This window comes from Ictidomys tridecemlineatus, chromosome 7 (assembly GCF_052094955.1).
Source record: "Ictidomys tridecemlineatus isolate mIctTri1 chromosome 7, mIctTri1.hap1, whole genome shotgun sequence".
Taxonomy (NCBI): domain Eukaryota; kingdom Metazoa; phylum Chordata; class Mammalia; order Rodentia; family Sciuridae; genus Ictidomys; species Ictidomys tridecemlineatus.
Window position 1 is genome coordinate 33,878,063 of NC_135483.1, and position 26,606 is coordinate 33,904,668.

A 26,606-nucleotide genomic window follows, 5' to 3' on the forward strand; every position below is an offset into this window, starting at 1 on the left:
TGCTATCACTGAGATTGAATTATTTTAGAAAATAACAAACAATTACTATGTTGATATATATACATAATCTTTTTAATTGTAATCCTTTAATTTTAGGATATTTTTGAGTGTCGAACTTGTGGTTTGCTGGAGTCACTATGTTGTTGTACAGAATGTGCAAGGGTTTGTCATAAAGGTCATGATTGCAAGTAAGTACAATTCTAGTTTAATTTTACAAGCTAGATTTATAATGTAGTTTATGCTGCCATGTTTTATTGATGTATATAATTCAAAAAGTATGATGTTTTTTCATGTTTCCCTCATAAAGCCAGTGTATGTATAAAAATGTGATTCTTGATTTAGATTATACTGTGAAATGCTAGTCCTGATGTGCTACAAGTAGGCTCATGTGCTAAGGAATATATGATCATACACTGTGACTAGGATCAGATTAATCTTTTCAGATAAATGTGGGCAGAACTATTTGTATTCCGCAAAGACACCCCCTACCCATAGGGTCTATTAGAAGAAAATTGCTGTAGGCATTGAGTGAATCATGGTGAATAATTGGACTGTCCCTTATTTAACTTTTTAAACTAAATGTAGTAATCTTCCTTTTTAGCAGAATTAGTCATTCCAGCTAGTTTTATTAGCTTTCATAGAAGCAAACAGTAAAATACCCTAGCACTAATATCTACAATGTTATCAACAGGAACATCAGCTTAAAGTTGTTAAAGATGTGTAGATGTTATAGGTAATAGAGATTTGGATTATAAAAGCCATCTATTATGTGTCTAAAATAGGTAGCCCTGTAGGATGAGTGGAAATTTGTTACATTGATGCTTAGTTATAATATTTGCTGATATTCTTACTTTTCCTTATTTTAAGCATCTAAAAGTGGTAACCTGTTTATCGTTTAACTTGCTCACCACACTGATGCTAGGATTTGGGTGAACAAGGCGATCCCTGTCCTGACAGGATTTGCAGTCCTGTCATATAAGACAACACATGAGAATAGCTGTCTGTAAAGTCATTAGATGCCTACAGGAAGATTACTTAAATTAGATTAGGGGTGTGCAGAATTCAGGAAAGACATTAACAGAAATGACTTTACTTGAGTCATTAAAGTGTACTTTAGGAGAATTTTGTGTAGTTTTATAGACTTCATCCATAAAAGTGATCCTTCCTATTGAATATGTTTTAACAGTTAACACTTTACATTTAAATATTAATATCTAGTGTTAGTGAATTGTGCTTTAGTAATGTCAGTAAAGATCTTTGCAAGTTTTAAAAATTTTAGTACTTAACTTTTGGTAAATTCTTTCTAGACTCAAACGGACATCACCAACAGCCTATTGTGATTGTTGGGAGAAATGTAAATGTAAAACTCTAATTGCTGGACAGAAATCTGCTCGTCTTGATCTACTTTATCGCCTGCTCACTGCTACTAATCTGGTCACTCTGCCAAACAGTAGGCAAGTGGATTTTTGGGACACAAAATAAGTAAAATTGAAGGATCATGGCACTTTTTAGTAACCTTCCCCCACCCTTACCACACTGTTCTGTTTGGCAGGGGAGAGCATCTTCTGCTGTTTTTAGTGCAGACCGTAGCCAGGCAGACTGTGGAGCATTGCCAGTATAGGCCACCTCGAATCAGGGAAGATCGTAATCGAAAAACAGCTAGTCCTGAAGGTGAGTAAATTTAATACTTCTGATTTTTTTATGAAAAGCAGTTAGGTTGTATTTTTATCTTACTGTTTTGTTTCTTTTCCTCTCTCTCTTTTCTTTTTTAGATTCAGATATGCCTGATCATGATTTAGAGCCTCCAAGATTTGCCCAGCTTGCATTGGAGCGTGTTCTACAGGACTGGAATGCTTTGAAATCTATGATTATGTTTGGGTCACAGGAGAATAAAGACCCGTATGTATTCATTAAGAAAACATTTTTTAGATTTGTGTATTTCCCATGTTAGTGTAGGTTTTTACAGTGCATTCTGTCTTTCCTTCCCCCTCAAGTCTGAGTGCCAGCAGTAGGATAGGCCATCTTTTGCCAGAAGAGCAAGTATATCTCAATCAACAAAGTGGCACAATCCGGCTGGACTGTTTCACTCATTGCCTTATAGTCAAGTGTACAGCAGATATTTTGGTAAGCTTTTTGAGTGTTTATTATAAGTATGTTTTTCTTAATTTGCATTGCATGGTTTTTAAAGCCAAATCCCTCTTAGTATTGATAGGCTCTGATTAAGCAGTACATTTAAGGGAATCAAATTTTAGGGTGATTTAAATAATTATTTACATAACAGCAGAAGCTCCTTTCATTCGAAATAAAAAACCTAAAATGTGTTACAAATCCAAATTGGAACTAAATCGTAAGACTCAGTGCTAGTGAGGTTATAGTAAAAAGAACATACTGAGGCACTGATGAGGTGGCATTGCATTGAGGACTGTATTTGGAAAACAACCTGTCAATGTCAAGTGCAATAAAAATAAATTTGTTTTGAAATTCTGAAAACTTGTCGTAAAGAGCTGGGCACAGTGGTGCATGCCTGTAATCCCAGCTACTCAGAATGGTAAGATAGAACAATTGCAAATTTGAGGCCCAGCAACTTTCCTGAGATAGGGTCTCAGTTGGAGAGGACTCCTTGGATCAGTTCCCAGTATCTCCCCCCACCCCCCCAAAAAAGTGATAGAGAAATAGTTACATGGAATTGGATGTTTTTTTCTATAATTAATATCTGTGTGGTAAATCACACATGAAAAAGATTAGAAAGTGATATCATTTGAATGAGGGACATGGGATTATGAATGTGACATAAATATTTGAATCTGCTGTTTGTGAGTACAGTAAGTGAAAAAGTTCTTTTTAGTATTTCTGTTCTGATTTACATCAGATTATGGAACAAAAATAAATCATACAATTGGTTCCTATTTATGGAACACAGTGGTAGAGACTGAATGTTTTGGTTAAATTTATTTTGAAATTCTATTATGAAATGTTAACTGAAAAATGTTAGGCTTTTTACTTAATGAATGTTTTACTATCTTATGAAATATCTTAATAAGAACAATTACAATTATTTTTAAAGCTTTTAGATACTCTACTAGGTACATTAGTGAAAGAACTCCAGAACAAATACACACCTGGACGTCGAGAAGAAGCTATTGCTGTGACAATGAGGTTTCTACGTTCAGTTGCAAGAGTTTTTGTCATTCTTAGTGTGGAAATGGCCTCATCCAAAAAGAAAAAGTAAGCCATCCTTATATGTTTTGGCTTTTACAACATTTTTTTCTGCAGGACTCATAAAATATTTCTTTATTTCCCTTTTTGCCCCAGCAACTTTATTCCACAGCCAATTGGAAAATGCAAGCGTGTATTCCAAGCATTGCTACCTTATGCGGTAGAAGAATTGTGCAACGTTGCAGAGTCATTGATTGTTCCTGTCAGAATGGGGATTGCTCGCCCCACTGCACCATTTACTCTGGCTAGTACTAGCATAGATGCCATGCAAGGCAGTGAAGAACTATTTTCAGTAGAACCATTGCCACCACGACCATCATCTGATCAGTCTAGCAGGTAAATTTCTACTATAAGAAATTATGATTAATTTATTCTCTGTTGATGTCATGTTTGCAGAAACATATAGGTGGTATGCATGATTATTTGTGTAGCAAATATTTTATTTGGGGACATGTGAAAGTACTTTCAAGATATTTATCTTCAGACTTGTCAAATCTACCTCCTTATCAAATGTTTTTTTTAGTGAAATCTACCTGGACTCAAGGTTATGCTACTGATCAGATTCTCTGTGAGGGACTCATCAGTACTTAAGTGGTATTATTACCTTGTGAAGTTTTGTCTCTGTTCCCTTGATTTTGTTCCAGAACATTAAAAAAAAAAAAAAAAAATGGTCATCAACTCATCTCTAAGCACTGTCCATTAGCTTTTTTACGGAGTTTCAAGTTTTATGTCATCTTGTCCTTTTTCTTAGTTTCATTATTAAAGCATTTTACTCCAATCCTTTTACTTGATTCTTGTCCCAAACTCTTCCAGATCTCCTCTGATAATTGAGATAGTGCTAATGTTTTCTGCTGTTATGATATTACAAGCCCTTCATCTAATATGGTTATAGTCAACTCTTCCCATAAGGGTGTATTTTCACCAAGTGTGTAAAAGCACACACTTGACCATATGATTGCATTTCCCTTGCATGACTATTATGTATCATCCATTGAGTATGAAGTGTTGAACACAGTGGCTTTACTTTCTCTGTTCCTGCCCTCCAACTCTTCAAAACTGTTATGCCCCCCACCCCCTTTTTATGGTAATGGGATCAAACCCAGGACCTTGCATATGCCAGACAAGTGCTATACCACTGAGCTACATTCCCATCCCTCTTATGGTCTTATTGATTCACCTGTTTTCTACTCTGTCTCCATACCTGTCATTTAATAATAACTAATAGTTACTGAAAATTTAGAATGTACTAGGAACTTTTACAAAGATTGTACAGAAATTTATACATTCTAATTTTCCTAATAACATATAGATATCCACTGTCATTCTAAAAATTAGAATCTGTTATGACTTCATACTCTGTTGAGACCCCAGATTATTTCCTATGCAATCTATGGTTCTCTGAAAGCCTTCTAGCCCAGGAGACACCATAGATGCCTTTGAGGTAAACAGTGGCACTATTGATCTCCAAGTATATATGGTATGATGGATTTTCCTTTATTACTAGCATAGCCCTCCTTTTCACAGTGTATTTTATGTTCATATATTTTATATTGCACATATAGGTGTTTAGCCTGGCAGATTACTGGAAATAGAAATCCCCAAAGGTTTAACATTGCTTTTTTAGACTAGATTTGAGGCCTGTGGTCCTTCACTGTGTCAGCAAGTCTCTGGTGGGGAACAAAGGGTGAAACTCCCATTTCTAAATGGGCAGTTGTGATTTGAGTATTGGTAGTATCGTAATATGAAGTACATAGTTTCTGTAAGTGGTTACCTTGAGGAAATATAGTTTTGCTGCCCCTTTTTCCCAAGGTGTTTATTTTAACAAAGAAAGTACTTATTAGTTGTGGTTTCACAGTATTGATTTTGGTGGGGAGGTACCAGGGATTGAACTCAGGTGCACCCAACCACCGAGCCACATCCCCAGCCCTATTTTATTTTATATTTAGAGACAGGGTCTCACTGAGTTGCTTAGTGCCTCACTTTTTGCTGAGGCTGCTTTGAACTTGTGATCCTCCTGCCTCAGCCTCCCGAGCTGCTGGGATTACAGGCATGTGCTACTGTGCCTGGCATGACTTATTTTTTAATATTGTAGAAATGTTGTAGTCTTTTCAGTGGTTAGAAATATCCTTTTCATCTCTTAGCCTCTCCTACTTCTTTGTAATTTACAGTCTGTTTTACCATTAACGTTTTTGTGTTAAACACAGCATCAAGACTACTTGGTTGATTATTTAAAGGCACAGTTGTGTCGCAGTTGGCTCTCACATGTAACTGCTCTAATTTTCATTTCTTAGAGATCTAAGGTGAGGTGAGAACACTAATGGCACAACCACTTAAAATCTTTTGACTTTAACCTTTTTTTAATTGAGTTTCTTAATTGCTAAGGTATCGTTATAGTATCATTTAACAACTGTCTTCAGATCTCTGGCCTACATTTAAAGCATTTTTTCTCTCCTTCACTTTATAATGGAGGCATCTGTCTTTTGGATATTTCCACATCAGGTTTTGAGGGAAGTGAAACTTTCACCACCCCACTTTTGGTTATTACTATATTTTAAAACTTTTTTCTCTTTAAAGATTTTATTTATTTATTTATTTTTTTAGTTCTCAGCAGACACAACATCTTTGTATGTGGTGCTGAGGATCGAACCCGGGCCGCACGCATGCCAGGCGAGCGCGCTACCGCTTGAGCCACATCCCCAGCCCTATTACTATATTTTAAAGCCATACTTTTAAACTGACATTTTTCGTTACATTAGCAACTCAGTGGTTAATGCAAAATAGAAATTATGTCAGGTTTCCTTAATGTGTTTTGATGAGCACACTTTCTGTTAATGAAGTGTTATCTTGAAAGCCTTTGGAAGCTGCAGAAAACCAGTGGAAAAGATTTTTTTCCTTCGTATAATTTTTCAGTGGGAAGGATTTATGCAAATATGTCTATCAACAGATTTAAAACGGACTTATTTAAAAAGTAAAAGCAAATTATGAGAGTTGTAATTTAAATCTATAGTAAAATAACTTTTTTTGAGTTGATATTTCCTAATGTACTGTAGATTAATGTTTCAAGAATTCTCAAGTTAGACTTAAAATAATATTCTAGGAAGTGTCTCATATGCAATGAAATGAACTAAACTCTTAATGAGAAGCATGAAATTATGTGCATCAAGTCTGAGATGTGGCAACAGTATACTCATAAACCTGCTGATTCCTTACAGCTCCAGCCAGTCTCAATCATCTTATATCGTCCGGAATCCACAGCAGAGGCACATCAGCCAGTCCCAGCCTGTTAGGGGCAGAGATGAAGAACAGGATGATATTGTTTCAGCAGATGTGGAAGAGGTGGTTTTAATTGTGGTAGATGAAAAGCTTGTATCTGGGAAGGATATATATATATATATATATATATAGTCATTCTCTGCATTTGCACTATATGCTCTTTAACTGTTTCCATTTGCATCTAGCCTGTAGACTTGTGTTATATATTAATGTATAACTTATGGTTACCTATTAAAATGATTTTAATAATGCTTGATATACTAGATATTAGGAAATTGTGCACATAAACTATTTCTACGTAAGGGTTAAGAGTTAAGGTATTCTCACTGTTGAAAAAAATTGAGTAGTTTTGGGCAATGTATTTGAATGAGAGGATATTCAATTTTATAATGGCTGAACTATATAAAAAACCCTCTTCCCACCCCCAGAAGAATTTACTTTATACTTTTAATTTTAGGACTCTGCATAAACTTTGGGATATGTCGACAGTAGTTTTGGTAACAAATTGTTGCTAGCAAAAAAAAATTTAAAACTGCTTTTGTTAGAGATCTTTGTATTTTATTTTAGTTTACTAGTTGCTGCAGAGGAGTACTAGTTAGAGGTATGGGTTTATTATATACTTTCATTGTCTACATATAAGATTCTGGATTTAGGTTGAGGTGGTGGAGGGTGTGGCTGGAGAAGAGGATCATCATGATGAACAGGAAGAACATGGGGAAGAAAATGCTGAGGCAGAGGGACAACATGATGAGCATGATGAAGATGGTATGCAGGTTATTTGAGAAATTATTCACTATGAGTTAACCGGGTACCTTAAAGGGAGAGAAGAACCCCATTTGATGTACAATTGTCTGACTTGCTTTCTGCCAAGGGATTCTGAAACATATGTTTCAAAATTTTAGGAGGTAGCTATATAGATATATAAAATAATCCTCTTCTCCCTTTTTCTTTTCATAAAAGACTTCTAAGAATTAAAATAATTTTAGTTACATTACACAATATTTGGAAATTAGAGCGTTTTATCAACTATAATCCCACAGAGATAATAACAATCTTAAACTTTCACTCTTCTCCTGTAATGCTCTATTCTCATGCATGTTTTTTTTTAAAGATTATATATATAATTTTTGTGAATTTTATTTTTCACCTAAGATAGTCAAACAGCACATTTTTAGAATTTATAGATTTTTATTTATTACTATGAAATACAAGGAATGACCATTTTTAACTTCTCCTTTTGGAAGTCCAATATATAAAGCAGACGAAAATGGAGAAGGGGAACCTAGTTTAATCTTCTGCCTGATGTCCCCCTAGTACTTTTCTGCAGATATCTAAGACTCTGCAGGAGAGATTTTGAATTGCTAGTAACAGTCCACTGACCATAATAATTTCCCTCATCGCATTTCTAATGCGTATTAGTCACTTATTCTCAATGAAGTAATTATCGCTTCTCACTGCCCTCCCCCCACCTCCCTTACCAGTACGACTTTTTTGTTCCTACCCTTATGATATTGTGGCTTATCAAATGCTGTCTTGATCCATAATGAATTTATGCTTTTCTCCTTAATATTATTTAAATATATTTTCTAGGGAGTGACATGGAGCTGGATTTGTTAGCAGCAGCTGAAACAGAAAGTGACAGTGAAAGTAACCACAGCAACCAAGACAATGCTAGTGGGCGCAGAAGTGTTGTCACTGCAGCAACTGCTGGTTCAGAAGCAGGTGTGTTGCCTTACTTGGCAATGTATGTTCAATATGAAATGGTTAATACTCAGTATAATGTATACAAGGGTGGTTAAAAACTTTTTAAAATAACTTCATCTTTTTTCTCTATAGATGCTGAAGAAGGTATTATTTTAATGCCCCCCCCCCCCCCCCCCCCGTGTTTCTGGCTTTTAAATAATGGGTTATTTAAAAGAGTTCTTTCTAATTGAGCTATTTCAGTGGTGGGTTTTGTGGACTATTACATACAGCCTGGCATTGTGCTTAATATGCATATTTTCCTGATTGAGGGTGTACATTGTAATTTTAACTATCAACAAACTCACAGTGTTTTGGTTTTAAAAATACAAAATTTAGGAGCGAGCAGTGTTCCTGCCTTTTTTTCTGAAGATGATTCTCAATCAAATGACTCAAGTGATTCTGATAGCAGCAGTAGTCAGAGTGACGACATAGAACAGGAGACCTTTATGCTTGATGAACCTTTAGAAAGAACCACGAATAGCTCCCATGCCAATGGTGCTGCCCAAGCTCCCCGTTCAATGCAGTGGGCTGTTCGTAACACCCAGCATCAGCGAGCAGCCAGCGCAGCCCCATCCAGTACATCCACACCTGCAGGTAAGTCTAAAAACTCAGTTTTTCTAAGAGTATAAATAGTGTTCTAAATTATACATGTTCATCTCAAAAACAATTAGTTTTGTGGTTTTATTATTTGTTGAGTTTCAAATATTATGTGGTTATCGCAAGTTTCTTAACCTTTGCACTATTTCTACCTTGTACTGGGTAATTTTTTATTGTTAGGAATGTTAAAGGGCATCTGTATCCCGGGTCTAATAGCTGCCAGGAGCAACCCTCTCACCCCACTTTCCTCATTTCCCCCCAGTTGTGATAGTTAAAAATGTTTGCAGACATTGCCAAATGCCCCCTTTTGCCAGGGGATGGGAAGTATGAAGTTACCATTGGTTGAGAACATTATATTAATTCTTGTTCTTCCTAACACTTTCCTCAAATTAGTGTATGTTTAGGAAAAGGTTTTTGCTCACTATTAACAGTTGACCATTTAGATTTACAGAAGTATATACAGTGCCACAACAGCAGAGTTGGCAACTGACATTAGCTCATTTTGATTGTCCTTTTTCCTTATAGCAAGTTCCGCGGGTTTGATTTATATTGATCCTTCAAATTTACGCCGGAGTGGTACCATCAGTACAAGTGCTGCAGCTGCAGCAGCTGCTTTGGAAGCTAGCAATGCCAGCAGCTACTTAACATCTGCAAGCAGTTTAGCCAGGGCTTACAGCATTGTCATCAGACAAATCTCGGACTTGATGGGCCTTATTCCTAAGTATAATCACCTAGTGTACTCTCAGATTCCAGCAGCTGTGAAATTGACTTACCAAGATGCAGTAAACTTACAGGTATGAAACTATTGAAAAGTTGCTCAATATTTTTTTTGGGGCTATCAATTATGAGAATTCCAGTTTAATGGGTATTAATATCACAAATGTTTAAAATGTTGACATACTACTACTACATCAAATTTAGCTCTATTTGGATAGTTTTAACTATTTTAGTTTGGTCTTCATAGAACTATGTAGAAGAAAAGCTTATTCCCACTTGGAACTGGATGGTCAGTATTATGGATTCTACTGAAGCTCAATTACGTTATGGTTCTGCATTAGCATCTGCTGGTGATCCGGGACATCCAAATCATCCTCTTCACGCTTCTCAGAATTCAGCGCGAAGGGAGAGGATGACTGCGCGAGAAGAGGCTAGTTTACGAACTCTTGAAGGCAGACGGTATGAAATTCTTCAAGTACTTTGTGTTGAGACCATCCTTATATCTAGAAGGTTTTTGTTTTTTGAGTGCTATTACATTTGATCTTATTGTGAAGGAGAAAGTAAATGCCTGATATTACTCTTTTAAAGCAAAATAAGTTAGTTATAATTCCAGTTATTTTTTTTAACCCCATTTTTTATTAGGGTCTGGTACTAAAGTCTTCATTTTTGAAGTTGATGGCTCATAGCCTTGCCTTATTGTACCTAAGCCTCCTTGCCTCTGCAAGGCATATATTTATGGAAAACCTTTTTTGAATGTGAATGAACTTTGTACTTTAGATGGGGAATGTGTATGTAATCATCAACACTTCTCTTTAGGTTTTTTTTTGTGTGTGTGTCTGTCTGTCTATACTTTTTAAAAAAATGTTTAAGTTTGTTGTAATTTGTTGTACATGACAGCGGAATGCATTTTGACAAATGCACAAATGAAGCACAACTGCTGCTTCTTTTGGTGGAACATGCTACAGAGTCACACCAGTAGTGTAATCATGCATGTATAAAGGGTAATAATGTCCATCTCATTCCGCTATCTATCCCATCTCCACACCCTACCACCTCATTCCCCGCTGCACAATCCAAAGTTCCTTCACCCCCTCCCTCCAATTATGGATTAGAATAATTAGGAGTTTAGAAGACAAGCCTATTGTTGGAATCTTCAAGAGAGTTAATAGTTAATTACCAAGGGACGAGAAGCATTAAAATCATACATACAAGAATTTAGGGCCTTATTAAGGGAAGAGCAGGTCGAGGCAGTATTTATATTTAGACTTTGATCCTGGATAACAGGAAAATTAGAGAAAAATGTAGAGTGGAATGGACACATGCCTAGTATGCAAAATTGAATAGATGTTTGGACTAGAGATACAGATTTGGAAGGCAGCAGCTATTCTGTGTCCTGGTAAGCCTGCTCCACAAAGATTAAAAGATTTGTCTTTGTTAGGCTTGGGTCACTACTCAGAGAACACAGAATTCACTGGGTGCAGTGGCACATGCCTGTAATCCCAGTGGCTCCGGAGACTGATGCAGGAGGATTGTGAGTTCAAAACCAGCCTTAGCAATTTATTGTGACCCTAATCAACTCAGTGAGACCCGGTCTCTAAATAAAGTGTCAGAAAGGGATGAGCATGTGGCTTGGTGGTTAAGTGCCCCTGGGTTCAATCCTCAGTATCAAAAATAAACAAATAGAATTCTTCATGGATCCTGATTGGTGGCAGTATTGTGTGTTCTTTCTCCCTCCCTCCCTCCCTCTCCTCCCACTCCCCACAGCTTTATTATGATATAAATCACATACCGTGTAATTTACTCATTGGTTTTTCAGAGCTGTGTAACTGTCATCACAATCAATTTTGAAATATTTTCTTTTCTGTAAGCAATCACATACCTATAAGCATGTGCAGTCATTCTCCATTTCCCCTTACCTCCCCAACCCAGTTTCCTATTTCTATATGTTCCAGACATTTCATGTTATTGAAATAATAATATATACCTTCTTGTATCTAGCCTAAAGGTTTTGAGATTTATCATGTCTCAATAACTTAATTCTTTATTACTTCCTGAAATTTCATTGATATCACATTGTTTATTCATCAGGTGATGGACATTTTGACTTATTTTAGCCTTTTCACTATTGAGCATAATACTGCAGTTACACCCATTTGTATATAGATTTTTATACGGACATGTATTTTCGGTTCTCTTATATATATTCTCTACATCTTTACCAACACTTGTTATGTTTTTGATTATAGCCATCTAGTGGATGTGACATAGTATCTTATGGAATTGGTTTTGTCCTGCATTTCTTAATATGGCTAATGGTGTTGATCATCTTTTCATGTGTTAATTGGCTGTTTGGCAAAATGTCTGTTTAGATCTTTCACCAGTTTTGTTCTGCTTTTTGTTTTGTTTTGTTACAGGAAATTGAACCTAGGGACAGTTTGCCACTGAACAACATCCCTAGCCCTTTTTATTTTTTATTGAGACAGGGTCTCACTAAGTTGCTGAGGTTGGCCTTGAGTTTATGTCCTCTTGTTTCAGCCTCCCAAGGTGCTGGGATTACAGGCATGCACCACTATGCCCCGCTTTCACCCAGTTTTTAATTGGTTCGTCTTTAATTGGTTTTTTTTTTTTTTGAGTTGTTTAAGCTCTTCATATATTTTAGATACAAGTTCCTTATCAAATGTATGTTTTTGCAAAAATTTTTGTCCTAATTCTCTGGGTTATCTTTTCGTGTTCTTGATGTTATTCTTTGAAGTGCAAAAGTTCTTAATTTTGGTAAAGTCCACTTTATCCATTTTTTTTGTTGTTGTTTATGATTTTGTTATCATTTTAAGCAATTAGAGTGTGATCCCTAGAACAGCAGTTTTGAACCTTATCTGGGAGCTTGTTAGCAATACAGATATTGGGGCCTTACTCCAGACCTACCAAAAACTATGGAGGTGGGGTTAGCTTATCTGTTTAAATAAACCTTCCAGGTGATTTGGGGTGGCAGTGGTGGTGGGGGGTGGGGGGTGGGGGTGGGGGGAACCTTGCAGTTTGAGAATCCCTGTTTTTAGGGAAGAAGTTCTTCTGCCATTCTGAAGGATACAACAATTCCTTTCTTATACAATAATTATAGGACTATAAATTGTACACAGTTATTATATTTCTAAAGCAGAGCCACAGGCTTAATGAGTATTATGAATGTTCTCAGTTCGTAGTTTTGCTTGCTTATGATAGTGGCAGATTTCACATTTCTGTTTATTTGTAAACTTGTTTAATTTTTTTTCCCCTTGTAGACGTGCCACATTGCTTAGCGCCCGACAAGGAATGATGTCTGCTCGAGGAGACTTCCTAAATTATGCTCTCTCTTTAATGCGGTCTCATAATGATGAACATTCTGATGTTCTTCCAGTTTTGGATGTTTGTTCATTGAAGCATGTGGCCTATGTTTTTCAAGCCCTTATATATTGGATTAAAGCAATGAACCAGCAGACGACATTGGATACTCCTCAGTTGGAACGTAAAAGGTATATTTACTATGAGGCTAGTTTAAGAAATACTTGCTTGGTATGGTCTCTGCAGGGAAATTCTAGAGTAAAGGAGAACAGCAATGCAAAAGAAAAAAAGTGTAGGAACATTTATGTAGGAAAGTTTAACTTTTTTTCTGTTGCAGGTCCTGACTTAAAATGGGAAACCTAAGAATGCATTTAAGCTTCATACTTAAATAGTTGAGCCTGAGTACTTACTGTGTTTTCTATTTAGTGTGTTTACAGGTACTCACTATTTCTTGGGGTGATTTTTGCTTCTCTTTTTGTTATTGTAATACATTAGGCTGATTGGTAAATCATTTTCCAGAATCTGAAACTATACCATAGTGTTAGAAATCAGATATCAAACTGACCTCTTCAGTGTTTTTTTTTTTATTTTTTTTTATTTTGGGTTCCCCTTGCCTTTGTTCCTGTTCAGATTATACAACTAATTTCATTTAAAACGATTCACTTGTCTTTTTTAAAGGACACGAGAACTTTTGGAACTGGGTATTGATAATGAAGATTCAGAACATGAAAATGATGATGACACCAATCAAAGTTAGTGCACAGAAAATCTGCTAATCTACTTCAAGAAATGGCTGCCTCAGTATTTCCCCTTCAAGCTTTTTAACTTCATTATTTTCTGTCTGGGTGGGAATTTCTCTTTTCTTCTCTATGTCCCATTTCTTATCGCTTCTGTCCATTTTTCTTTTACACATCCTTGCATTATATATTTCATAATTAAGGATTAAAGACCTGTTACAAACTTTTCAATATTGGATATTTTTCCTACTGTATTTCTTCTTTTTTACATTTGTCTCAGTTTTGTATTTACTAGATGTAGTAAAGAAAATTAAAATCACTTCTGAATATCAAAACTTTTTATACCACAGTACTTGGGGATCTTCTATAGCCAATTTATAGTTTTCTGTTACTATTTCAGTTAGAAGCTTCTTATTCTCAACTAGTACTTTTATTTAGCCTAACAGCTGACTACTATTTTTGAGAATCCAGTCATAAGTAACAACACACTAAGCATTGCCCAAATTTTCTTTCATTAAGGAGAGTTGTTCCCACTGTGTCGATTGATTGTTGAGATACATGAGTTGCCCAAGTTTATTTTACTGTGGTAAATAAATACTCAGATTACAGCTCATGGGTATCTTTTCCTTTTGGAGTCATCAATGAGTTGGGTCCTGATATGCTTAGGAATCTTGTTCTATATAGAAAGATACAAGAAGCACTAACCAGTACAGAATAAGAACAGTGTTTCTGTTAAATTTTTTATTTTGCATTTTTAAATTTTTGAAATATACATAAAATTTACCACTGTAACCATGTCAAACTATTATATTTTGAATTATAACTTTAAAATATCAAAATTATGGACTATTAACTTGCTTTTGAGTTCATTATAATTTTTATAAAAAGATCAGGAATTTTGGATGCAACAGATTAATGGTCTTTTATTCTTCCCTAATAATTATTTTTAAATAAAACATTTTATTTTTATATTTAGGTGCTACTCTGAATGATAAGGACGATGACTCTCTTCCTGCAGAGACTGGCCAAAACCATCCATTTTTCCGACGTTCAGACTCAATGACTTTCTTGGGGTGCATACCCCCAAATCCATTTGAAGTGCCTCTGGCTGAAGCCATCCCTTTGGCTGATCAGCCACATTTGCTGCAGGTGAATTAAACTGGTCTTAGGTTTCTTTCTAAATGCCATTTGTTTTAAGTGTTAAATATAACTAGAATATCTATTAAAATTTCAGCCAAATGCTAGAAAAGAGGATCTTTTTGGCCGTCCAAGTCAAGGTCTTTATTCTTCATCTGCCAGTAGTGGGAAGTGCTTAATGGAGGTTACAATGGACAGAAACTGCCTTGAGGTAAGATATAAAAGTCTGTGTAATAGAATATTTGTTAAGAAGAATTTGTCTCAGTGTCTAGATTTTTAGAAATGCATTAATTCAGAATATTTTATTTCCCTGAATAATAGAGGTGTCCAAAATTCCTGCCTTACTTAATAACACCATAGAAGGAATTCCACCACTGTCATTAACTTGCTCTGTTAGGTCAGTTTTATTACATGCTTTCTTTCACAGAGTTGATCATTTCACAGTACTGACAATTTTAATATTCACATATATAATACAAGTGATTTGGGAGGCTGAGGTAGAAAGATCATGAGTTTGAGGCCAGCCTCAGCAATTTAGTAAGACCCTGTCTCAAAGAGGCACTGAAGATGTAGCTCAGTGGTAAAGCATACCTGGGTGCAGTCTTCAGTATACACAAAAAAAGTTGTAGATAAAGAAGGTCACATTAGCGATATCTAACATTTATTGAGTAATTCTGGGTCTTGGGCACTATTTTAATATTTATAACCATGGTGAGTAGGAAGTGTTGTTATCCTGGTTTTATGGATAAGAAATTAAGACGTGAGAGATTATAAATAGATTTCATGTGAGAATGTCTGTTTCACATGGCAGATCTAGTTTACAGATTCAAGTCTGAATTTAGAGCCGAAAACATTTTTTGTCCTGAAAAAGTAGTAACGTAGAAAAAATGTAGTTGAATAGCATTTTAAAATTATCCTAAATGGTGAAGGAGAATGCAATACTAAAAATGTGCAAGAGACTTAAGTACCAGAGGTATTGTAAAGATTCCTTCAGAAGTTCTCTTTACTTTGTCCTGGAATTGATGGTCAGCCAGAGGAATCACACAAGACAAGACAAGGCTGTATACTTTATAGGCAAAGCTCCAGAAAGATTAACTTCTATGTGATTTCTATGGAGCCCTTACTAAGTTAAAATCTTAATTTGTTTTCTTAATGTATAACATTGAAATATAAAAATTCACAGGTTCTTCCAACTAAAATGTCTTATGCTGCCAATCTGAAAAATGTAATGAACATGCAAAATCGGCAAAAAAAAGAAGGGGAAGAACAGAATGTGCTGGCAGAAGAAACAGAGAGTTCAAAACCAGGGCCATCTGCTCATGATCTTGCTGCACAATTGAAAAGTAGTTTATTAGCAGAAATAGGACTTACTGAAAGTGAAGGACCACCTCTTACATCTTTCAGGTACTTGATAAGTGAAAGTTTTCTTTTTGTTGCATTACTTTCAAGCTATTAAAATTCTTTTAAAGAATTTTTATTTATAAATGTTTTATTTCATTTTTATTTTATTTCATTTATACACAAATTTTTCTTGGTTTTCTAGTTTATTAGATATTTACATATTAAAATTTCGTTTTCCAGATTTGGGGTGTGACTTGTCATTGTTTTTACTTTATTGAAGAACTTATAGTACCTTGGGTTTTTTTTTTTTTTTTTGATATTTATTTTTTAGTTTTAGGTCGACACAATATCTTTATTTTACACTGGGTGCTGAGGATCGAACCCAGTGCCTCATGCATGCTAGGCGGGCACTATACCACTGAGCCACATTAATGTTTAATAATTAGACTTAAAATATATATCCATGTCAAATTGCCATTTATAGACTTGTGACCAACAGCTTAGCTAATGGGGACATATTGATAATTAGAAAGTAGAATATTCTGGATGCATGACTCGTACTTACTTGGGCTACTCTGCGTGGTTCACAGATTGTGATACTCTAGCATGAGGCAGGTTTTGTTTACTTAAAAATTCATTAGTATATACTGTAGGTCAGTATGGGAAACTTCCAAATGATTTGTTTACACTTGGTTTTATGCTTTTTGGTTACAAGATAAATTTTAGAAGGAGTTAATGAGCTGGCGAATGAAAACAAGATACAACAGTCTAACAGTCAGTAGCTAAGGGACAGTGTGTAGATTGGAGTGGGATAATCTTCCCAGAGGCAATATGGCTGGAGCTGAGAGGTTTAGAATACATAGAATCAGATTGGAGGGGAGACCAGTTAGAAAGCTCTTATTATTCCACTTAGTGAGGAAAAGGAGGCTAAGGTAGAATACTGGCTTTGGGGATGGGAAAGAAATCTTGTAAGGAAGAGAAACTCAGATAAACTTTTTTTTACTCTGAAGAAACAGGAGGAAGAACTTGCTTCAAGTCTGTGCAAAAGGGGAAATAGATGGTAATAATGAAAAAGATCAGGAGGAAATGTCATTGCCTTGAGTCCAAATTGACTTGTAGACATGTTGAGTTTGAATTGAGTATCACCGATGTAGATATATTTAACAAATCAAAATTCTGGTTTATTGTGAAAATTTTCTCTGGAGAGAGATCTGTGAATCACCTAAGTGGAGATGGACATTAGATTTTAAGGAAAAGAGGTAAAATGAAAGTTGAAGTTAGGAGGCACCCCCAGGATGATGTTCCAAGTAGTTGTGGAAATGTTCTTATTAGAACATAATTTGTAATACTTAAGACCTTAGAATATTAAAATACAAAGTAAATTACTAATATTGACCAGAATTTTGGGCAGTAGTTAAATTATTTCCTCTCTCCCCTTAAATTCCTTATAGGCCACAGTGTAGCTTCATGGGAATGGTTATTTCGCATGATATGCTGCTAGGACGTTGGCGTCTTTCTTTAGAACTATTTGGCAGAGTATTCATGGAAGATGTTGGAGCAGAACCTGGATCAGTATGTATTTTGTATATTTTAAATTTTTTCTGCCTGATCAGAATATATTGCAGAAAGTAATTTTGTCATCCCCTTCCCCTTTAGATCTTAACTGAATTGGGTGGTTTTGAGGTAAAAGAATCAAAATTCCGCAGAGAAATGGAAAAACTGAGAAACCAGCAGTCAAGAGATTTATCACTAGAGGTAAAGGTATTTAGATTTTCTTACTATACTTACAGAATGCCATTTATATGAATTTAAAAATATCCAAAATAACAAATAGATCTTCTTAGGAATATGTATTTACAATTAAAACTTTAAAGAAATGGAGAAAAAAATTAAAGAAATATGATAATCCCCAAATTAGAATGGTAGTTTTCTGGGAAAATTTAGAATCCTTTAGACCAAAGAGTGTTCAGGTTTTTTTTGTTTGTTTGTTTTAATGTGCTTGTGGATTTAAACAGTTTTGATATATTTCATTCCAGTGAGATTATTCTTATGTGTGTGTGTGTATGTTTGTGGTGCTGGGGATTGAACCTAGGGCCTTGTGCATGGGAGGCAAGCACTCTACCAACTGAGCTATATCCCCAACCCTCCAATGAGATTATTCTTACTGATGCTCTAGTTGTCTCCTTTTTGACTGATTTTGAGTCCTTTTTAACATTATCCCAATAGTCTTTTTTTTCTTATTTTCTAGTATTTTTTTAATGTGCATTTCTGTCACAAACCTTAAAATCATCCATTTCTTCTAGAAGCCCCTGAATCTGTTTTGTAGGAAACTGTATTTTGAGATTGCATGTGGGTAGTTGGGTTGCTCATTTATATTTGGTTGATCATTGTTTTAAGGTTTTTAGTGTAAGGAAATGCGCCCCCAGCTCCAACCTCAAGTCAAAAAAGAAAAATCACATTATGAATTCATAAAGATATTACCAATTCAGATTCAAGATTTAGGACCACAAGGTTGTTTTGCTTGTTATTTTCATCTCTTACACCTTAAATCTGTGTCGCCTTTGTTCCAAAGGGAAAATCCAACTTCTCAGCAACATGAATAAAATTATACACTTCCTTCCCCCCCTCCCCCCCACAGTATATACACAGCAGTCTTAGAATTACAGCATCTACACTTAACACCAACGGAATGGTTATTGAAAATAGTTTAATTTGTGGTTGTTTGTCCTTAAATCATATACAGAGATAGACAAATTGGTTTTACTCACATGAAATAATTCCTCTCTGTGGTTTTTAGGGCCTTTTGTTTCATTTTGATTTCAGTTTTTATGAATTGCCTTCTCTGTTGGTTTAAAAAGTAAAGTATAAATATAAATAAATATAAACAGTTTAATATAAATTATATTTTATATTATACTAATTATGTAAAATATATATATAATGTTGCAAAGTCAACTTTACAAGAAGGTATATTCAGAGATGTCTAGTTTCCATTGTTCACCATTTAGAAAAGTATATTCCCCCATTTAAAAAAATTGTGTGTATGTTCATTACTCATTTCCCCTTACATCCCCAGCATACTATGTTTTTCCCCCAGTTAATAGTATATCCAGTATAGCCATAGCTTTATACTGAGAAGTGTTCCCCCTTTTATAAATGCTTAATCTAGTGTATTTTATGGTTTCTAACCAATGTTTCTAAGCAAGCCCCCTATGACTAGACATTTGGGTTTGTTTTCTAGTTTTTTGCTATCCCAGATAGTGTAGTCAACTCAACAATCGTCATACCTTGTGTTTGTTTCTCAGTTTTGCTAACGTGTCTGTGAAGTATATTCCTAGTCAGCATTGCTGGGTCTACAGCATATGTGCATTTATAATTTTCCCAGATATTGGCAAGTACTTCTGCATAGTGGTGTTTTTGTTTGTTTTTGTTTTTGGTATGTGTGTGTGTATGTATGTATGTGTATGCATGTATCTTACTGTTGGTATGAAAATGATTGACACACCATAATCTTTCTGTCAGTTTGTTGAGATTTTTGGCTAATCTGATTAGGTAAGGAAGACATTTTAGTATAGTTTCAATTTGGATTTCTCTTATTTTAAGCTAGGCATGGTGATACATGCCTATAATCCCAGTGACACAGGAAGCTGAGGCAAGAAAATCACAAGTTCAGGCTAGCCTCAGCAACTTAGCAAGACCTTCTTTCAAAATATGAAAAGAACTGGGGGGTGTAGCTCAGTGATTAAGCACTCCTTGATCCAATCCTCAATACCCTCTCCACCAAAAAACTTTTTGTATTTAGGATCAGGTTTTTTTGTTTAATGAATGCAATGTATTTTGCCTATTCTACAAAGTTTTTTTCTTAACACTTTATACATTCTTTATGTATCTTTATTTTTTTATTTTTTATTTTATTTTTTTTAAAGAGAGAGTGAGAGAGGAAGAGAAATTTTTAATATTTATTTTTTAGTTCTCGGCGGACACAACATCTTTGTTGGTATGTGGTGCTGAGGATCTAACCCGGGCCGCACGCATGCCAGGCGAGCGCGCTACCGCTTGAGCCACATCCCCAGCCCTCTTTATGTATCTTTAGAATGATATACAGTTGCTCATGAATATGTATCTTTTTGCTAGAAGGTATACATGTTTTTCCAATTGTCATTTTACTCCACTTTGCTTGTTTTCTTTTATTAAGGAATTCATTTTTTAAAAAATTCATTTGGAATTTATCCTGGTTTATCCCAAATAGAATAAATTGTTTTCCAGTAGTTTTGAAAACAAAATGTTCAAATTGAATTAAATTCTATTGTCCTGATTTAATGCAGAACATTCTAATTTGCTTTAGAATGTATAAGCTTCTAACAACCCAGTACTTGTAAGTTGAAAAACTGTCAGAGAAAATGTAAAATTCATTTTTCAGATTTTACATAGAAAATTTCAAAGTGATTTCCAGTGATGGATTTACTACTTTTGGGCATGTTTTAATAGGTTGATCGGGATCGAGATCTCCTCATTCAGCAGACTATGAGGCAGCTTAACAATCATTTTGGCCGAAGATGTGCAACTACTCCAATGGCTGTCCACAGAGTAAAAGTCACATTTAAGGACGAGCCAGGAGAGGGCAGTGGTGTAGCACGAAGTTTTTATACAGCCATTGCACAAGCATTTCTGTCAAATGAAAAGTTGCCAAATCTAGATTGTATTCAAAATGCCAACAAAGGTACCCACACAAGTAAGTACAGACTAGTGTCATAACAAGCAAAAATTACTTCCTTGTTCATCAAAATAGTAATAATAATGCTTATGAATCTTTTTCGTGAATTTTAATGCACATTTACAATTTCATATAATTTTATTCTAGATTAATTGCTTATTTACTGCCACATTTGTTAGATGTTTATGATTGTAGTGGTTTCTCATATCATATTGTAGTGGTTTCTCAATAAGTTGTTACTTATTTCAGGAGTTCAGTGTGGGTGTGAAAAATATAGTGATATAAAAATTCAGTAAGCAAACTGCACTTAGTATTCCCTATACCTCCTGTATTAATTGATACAGATATTTGAGAAGAAAATGCAGTTTTCTAGATAGGCTATTCTAAGTATGATTTACAAACTTGTTTCTAGTCCCCCATGAGTTAAGGAGCTTGCACCCAAATGTATACCAGCATGACTTAGCTCACTATTTTAATTTAAAAAGTGCCCCCCCCCCCCCAAGTAAGGCTTTCTGTATTAACATCCTTGAGAAGAGTTCAAGCTTTTTACCTAATTGAGAAACAACACTTTGGAGTGAGGGTTCTTAACCTAATTTCAAGATTCCAAATTTAAAAAATCAGCAAGATTACAAAAGCTTCATGAGTTGATAGTTGCTAATTCATGTCAAGTATGGCAGAAGATTGTCAGCCCTGTCAGTGGACTGATAACAATAATTGAACAAATAAAATTCTGAATTTTACCTGTTTATCACTAGGGTTCTGTAAACCACCACCATAAAAACCGAATGAGCTGTTTAAAGGAAAGAGAGTGAAAAAATGGGAAGAGTTCACCAGATTTTCATCATCATTTTTATCATCTGACTTTCTATAGTCTCATCATAAAAATAGTTTAACAGATTTTGAATATGGAAACTTAGCAAATGCCTTAGGAAACCATACTCTAGCTTGGGGTTACAAATTTTAAAATAATTTAGCTAATGTTCTAGTGGCCTATAATGCTTTAGTGCCAAAAATTAAGAATAAAGAAGATATTTAAATTACTAATCAGTAAGACATCTCAAGATTATTTGTAGTGAAATTAACATAAACCTAGTTGCTATATTTTATTTCACAGCTTTGACATGACCAGGGGAAGAATACATTTCACAAATACTGAAATGAACTTCTTTGTGCCAGGTGTATTCGGTACAATCATCTGCAACCCTCAAAATCAAAGGGACAGTGGGAGAAAGGCACTAGCAACACAGATAATTAAAAGGAAGATGGTGTTGAGCTGTCATGTCTTCTTGTATTTGACTTATTTCTTTGCATTGCCTGAAATTTAATGTATTCACATTTACATTTATCCACATAAGCTGTATTTCACCTTTTCTCCTAGGTTTAATGCAGAGATTAAGGAACAGAGGAGAGAGAGATCGGGAAAGGGAGAGGGAACGGGAAATGAGGAGGAGTAGTGGCTTGCGAGCGGGTTCTCGGAGAGACCGGGATAGGTATGAAGATTCTGTATCTTATTTTGAATACCAGCATTTTAGATGAATTGAATGTTGGCTTATAAAGGAAAGTATCTATGTACTGTCTATTTATTTATTTAAGAAAATCAGCTTTGATATTTGGACATAAGCTAATTATCTGTCTATTGCTAAGAAGTTCTGAATTAAAAACCCAGAGGCAGTTGAAATTAAATTATCCATTTGAATTCTTAATTATTTGACATTTTTACTACCTTTAATATCATTCTCTTTTTACCTCTCTTAAAATCTTATTGTGGCAAATTGTGCTGCTTAAATCCTTTGATTTTTCTCTTGTTAGATGGGTCACATTTTACTTTGGCCCATAATTTTCAGGAATTATGATTGTGGATGATTTCTTGACTTCTGGTCTTTGCAGATCCTACCCCCCTTACAATCAAATTACACATTGCAAATTCATAGATTTTTCAAGTGACAAAATGTAGACAATTTTTATTTTCCAGCTCTCATGTATTTAGGTATCATTCCACCTTGGTACCACAGCTGGAATAATTTATATGCTCTTGTTTTTTCATTGTGCTGATAATTTCACTTGGCAGTCAAAGTAAGTGAACTCAAAAGCTTTCTTCCTCTTACAGAGATTTTCGAAGACAGCTTTCCATTGACACAAGGCCCTTCAGACCTGCCTCCGAAGGAAATCCTAGTGATGATCCTGATCCTTTGCCAGCACATCGGCAGGCACTTGGGGAGAGGCTTTATCCCCGTGTGCAAGCAATGCAACCAGTACGTAATGTGCAGTTAGCTGACTCTTAACTGGTTGTGGCTTTTTTTTGCTTTTGAATTGAAATGGCCATTTAAAAGAAAAACTGTCAACTACTACCTTTATTTAATTTGTATGAAGTGCTGAGGATCTAACTGAAGGCCTCACACACACTAGCTGTGTGTGTGCTCTACCTCTGAGCCACAACCCCAGCCCCTCCTCTTGTTTTTCTTTAAAGCACATGCACGAACACACATTTCTTTTTGTTTGGCTTGACTGTAGATTTTGACAAGCAGTTTTAGAGAGTAGGCAAGTAACATTTGTTTATCATTTATAGGCATTTGCAAGTAAAATTACTGGCATGCTGTTGGAATTATCCCCAGCTCAGCTGCTTCTCCTTCTAGCAAGTGAAGATTCTCTGAGAGCAAGAGTAGATGAGGCCATGGAACTCATTATTGCACATGGACGGTAATGTGTACAATTAGGAAGGCCTATCTATCAGTTTAAACATCAACTGTTTTTAGTATGTGTGTGCCACCATATCTTAAATCTTATACAATAAAGTATGATATTTTAATAATTTTTATTAAGTGGTGGCTTAGAATCTGTAAGAGCTTGGTTCTCTGAAGAAAAAATAATGGAAATAGAGGTATATATTTATGGAATTTAAAAACTTAAAATTTAACATGCAGCCTGTAAAGTAGTTGTGTTTTATTTGTGCATGATTATATGAACATATTTTATAGCAAAAGAATAAAAAAACAAAGAAAGCTAGTTTAGTTAAATTTCATGGATTTTAAAAACCCAATCATGATTTTTGTTTTAGAATGGTAGTGTTTTATTAGTCACTTTGGTTCTAAAAGGTCTTCTATATACTTGATGTTTAGGAATTGCTTCCAAGAAGTACATCTCAAATTCTCCACCAGAATACCCCTTGTGGCAAGAGGTCATATTATACTCAAAGAATCTTGGAGTGTAGCACCTAACTTCTTGCCATAAGTATGAAATTTATTTTAGTCCCCTGATTCACATTAGAAATTCATGCAGGTTTTCCTTTCTATTTTGTAATATGTTTGTTTGCTTTAATATAAATCTAAAATATTTAATAGTTAAATTACGTACCCCTCTTTTTCCATGGTGACAAGTAAAAGTGATATTAGGAAGATGTACCATATTTACTCTGTGACTTCTATCCTAGGCCTACTCTTAATAGTTGAAGCTTTGAAGATATGATTATTTTATATGAAATTTTCTGTGCTGCTGGGGATTGAACCCAGGGTCTCATTCATACTAGGCAAATACTATGTCATTAAGCTACAAGTCCCAACTCTTTAATAAAAAATTGTTATTTCTTCCTAATCATGATTTTGAAAGAATGAAATTAGGTACATTGCTACAGGTGTATAAGCAATCAGGCTGAGCACTGAACTGAAACAGCCACTTCAAAAGCTTTGAATGGTCCAGGCCAGAGACTGTTGGTTAAAGTTTATTTTTTTATGTATTCTGCATCTCTGGACTTTTATGTATATTTTCTTTATTCCTTTGCCTTGTCTCTAGAGCTATCAGCGCACACTATTATAGTTTAGCCATTATGGGAAAATTTCAAAAGAATGTGCATTTTGGTTAAAAAAGATTTATACATATTTTATGTATATATATTATATATATGTATATATAAATGTCACTAAATTAGTAGTACTTTTCTGATTGAGTAAAACTAACACATGGTATCAACTGCTTTCCTCCTGGCTTTATGGAGCAATGAATTTATTAATAGTATTCTAGAATTATTAAATATGCTATAGAACTTGAGTCCTTATTTGTGATTGCTTCCTAAACAATTCTTCTGTGTTTCTGCAATGCTTGCTCTGAGCTTAAGTTCCAGCTCTTTGTGAAGACAGCGTTTATTTTGACTTAAATCAGGTAGTCTTTAGCCCATTATCATGAATTATACATGTAACATCACATGGGTTTTTAAAATATATATTATTGATGTCTCTGCTCCTCAGAACCACATTATGAGAAGTAAGTGTCTTGGATACTTGTTAATCCCAAATCTTAAATTTAATAATGAATTCTTGGAAAATTTTTTATGTGTTCTCCATACCATACTAAATTATAAATGTTTCAGTTGTCTGGAAAATGAAAGGTTCTTGTTTGTTTTTAGGGAAAATGGAGCTGATAGTATTCTGGATCTTGGATTATTAGACTCCTCAGAAAAGGTACAGGTAAGAGCTGTATTCTTTACATGCTAATAGATACTTTGAATTTAAATTATAAGGAAATTGGGAGAAAAGTAGGATATAGGAACTAAATAAATAATTTTGTAAGTAAAATACATGATTACAGTAGAGAAAGAGAAGCCAAGATAATTATATAATTGTTATATATGCATTCGATATAATGAACTGAATAACAGAGAAGGAGTGAGGCAGACAAAATTCCAAGACTCATTCCTCAAGGCCCCAAAGGTGCAGAGATACATGTAGTATCATAGCAAGGGAAGCTTCTTAGGACATGATGTATTTCATTGCATATATCTTACTCTAAAAACTACTGGAGAACTTACAGTGCCAACTAGGAGAGCATACCCATTACAATCAATCAGTTAATCACTGTGTGTGGGTATGGTAAAGTTGATCCTGTTACGTCATTTTACCTGGAAACAGACTTTGAGACTAAAGTATAAACCACTGCCCAGCTCTCAGACTATTCCAAGTGGTGCATATGAAGGATATGTACAAACATCTTAGTAAAAGCTTTGAGAACTCATCGTTGGAATCCTTATAATACTACCCCCCCTCATCAAACAGCCAGTCTTCCATATTATTTTAACATAACCCGTTTTCACAACTTGATATTAGAAACGTTCAATATAGAAATATTCAAAGGCTCTAAAATTAATTATTCAGCATATAAATAACCATGAGACTGGCTACGTGTCCCAGGAAAGGAACCCAGTAGATGGCATCTGTGAGGTGATTCATTTGTTGGGATTATCAAAGACTTTATCTCATGTTGTATAAGATAATGAATGAAAAGATACAGGAAATAGAAAGTATAAAACTGAGAACCAAATACATTTTTTTTTTTTAAAGAGAGAGTGAGAGAGGAGAGAGAGAATTTTTAATATTTATTTTTTAGTTCTCGGCGGACACAACATCTTTGTTGGTATGTGGTGCTGAGGATCGAACCCGGGCTGCACGCATGCCAGGCGAGCGCCCTACCGCTTGAGCCACATCCCCAGCCCCCCAAATACATTTTAAGATTAAAAGTACAATACCTGAAACAAATTTTAAGTTGGATAGGTATTCAAAAGTAGAATGAATGTGACAGTCCCTTCTGAATAACAGAAAAAGATTTAAAACAAAGAATAGTTTCAGAGCTTTTGGAACAATATCAAAACATATAACATTCATGTCTTTGGAGTACTCCCAGAGGAAGAGGAGAAAGAAATTGCTTTGGAAAATTTTTTTGAAGAAATAATGGCTGAAAATAAATTTGGTATAAGACATAGATTTACAGATTTGAGTGAACTTCAAACAGTATAAATATAAATATAAAGAAAACTATGTCCAGACACATCA

At 34.9% G+C, this 26,606-nt stretch overlaps 1 protein-coding gene across 8 annotated transcripts in view; it reads left to right on the top strand.

The window, feature by feature from the left end:
• Ubr5 (ubiquitin protein ligase E3 component n-recognin 5) overlaps positions 1–26,606 on the top strand; it is a 129,743-nt gene that overhangs the window by 93,519 nt on the left and 9,618 nt on the right. For 3 of the 8 annotated variants that reach the window (XM_078016838.1, XM_078016844.1, XM_078016841.1), the window contains exons 28-52: positions 97–188; positions 1,308–1,454; positions 1,553–1,671; positions 1,773–1,899; positions 1,995–2,124; positions 3,065–3,225; positions 3,313–3,552; positions 6,429–6,567; positions 7,143–7,254; positions 8,080–8,211; positions 8,569–8,826; positions 9,355–9,623; positions 9,794–10,005; positions 12,822–13,052; positions 13,540–13,613; positions 14,575–14,747; positions 14,833–14,946; positions 15,919–16,139; positions 17,528–17,648; positions 17,733–17,837; positions 20,565–20,808; positions 22,169–22,280; positions 22,898–23,042; positions 23,357–23,487; positions 25,187–25,247. In XM_078016838.1, coding sequence (XP_077872964.1) covers positions 97–188; positions 1,308–1,454; positions 1,553–1,671; positions 1,773–1,899; positions 1,995–2,124; positions 3,065–3,225; positions 3,313–3,552; positions 6,429–6,567; positions 7,143–7,254; positions 8,080–8,211; positions 8,569–8,826; positions 9,355–9,623; positions 9,794–10,005; positions 12,822–13,052; positions 13,540–13,613; positions 14,575–14,747; positions 14,833–14,946; positions 15,919–16,139; positions 17,528–17,648; positions 17,733–17,837; positions 20,565–20,808; positions 22,169–22,280; positions 22,898–23,042; positions 23,357–23,487; positions 25,187–25,247 — 3,870 coding nt within the window. Of the gene's footprint in view, positions 1–96; positions 189–1,307; positions 1,455–1,552; positions 1,672–1,772; positions 1,900–1,994; positions 2,125–3,064; positions 3,226–3,312; positions 3,553–6,428; positions 6,568–7,142; positions 7,255–8,079; positions 8,212–8,568; positions 8,827–9,354; positions 9,624–9,793; positions 10,006–12,821; positions 13,053–13,539; positions 13,614–14,574; positions 14,748–14,832; positions 14,947–15,918; positions 16,140–17,527; positions 17,649–17,732; positions 17,838–20,564; positions 20,809–22,168; positions 22,281–22,897; positions 23,043–23,356; positions 23,488–23,906; positions 24,019–25,186; positions 25,248–26,606 lie in introns of all 8 variants that reach the window. The other 5 variants (XM_078016842.1, XM_078016843.1, XR_013423876.1 and 2 more) reach the window with 4 other exon arrangements.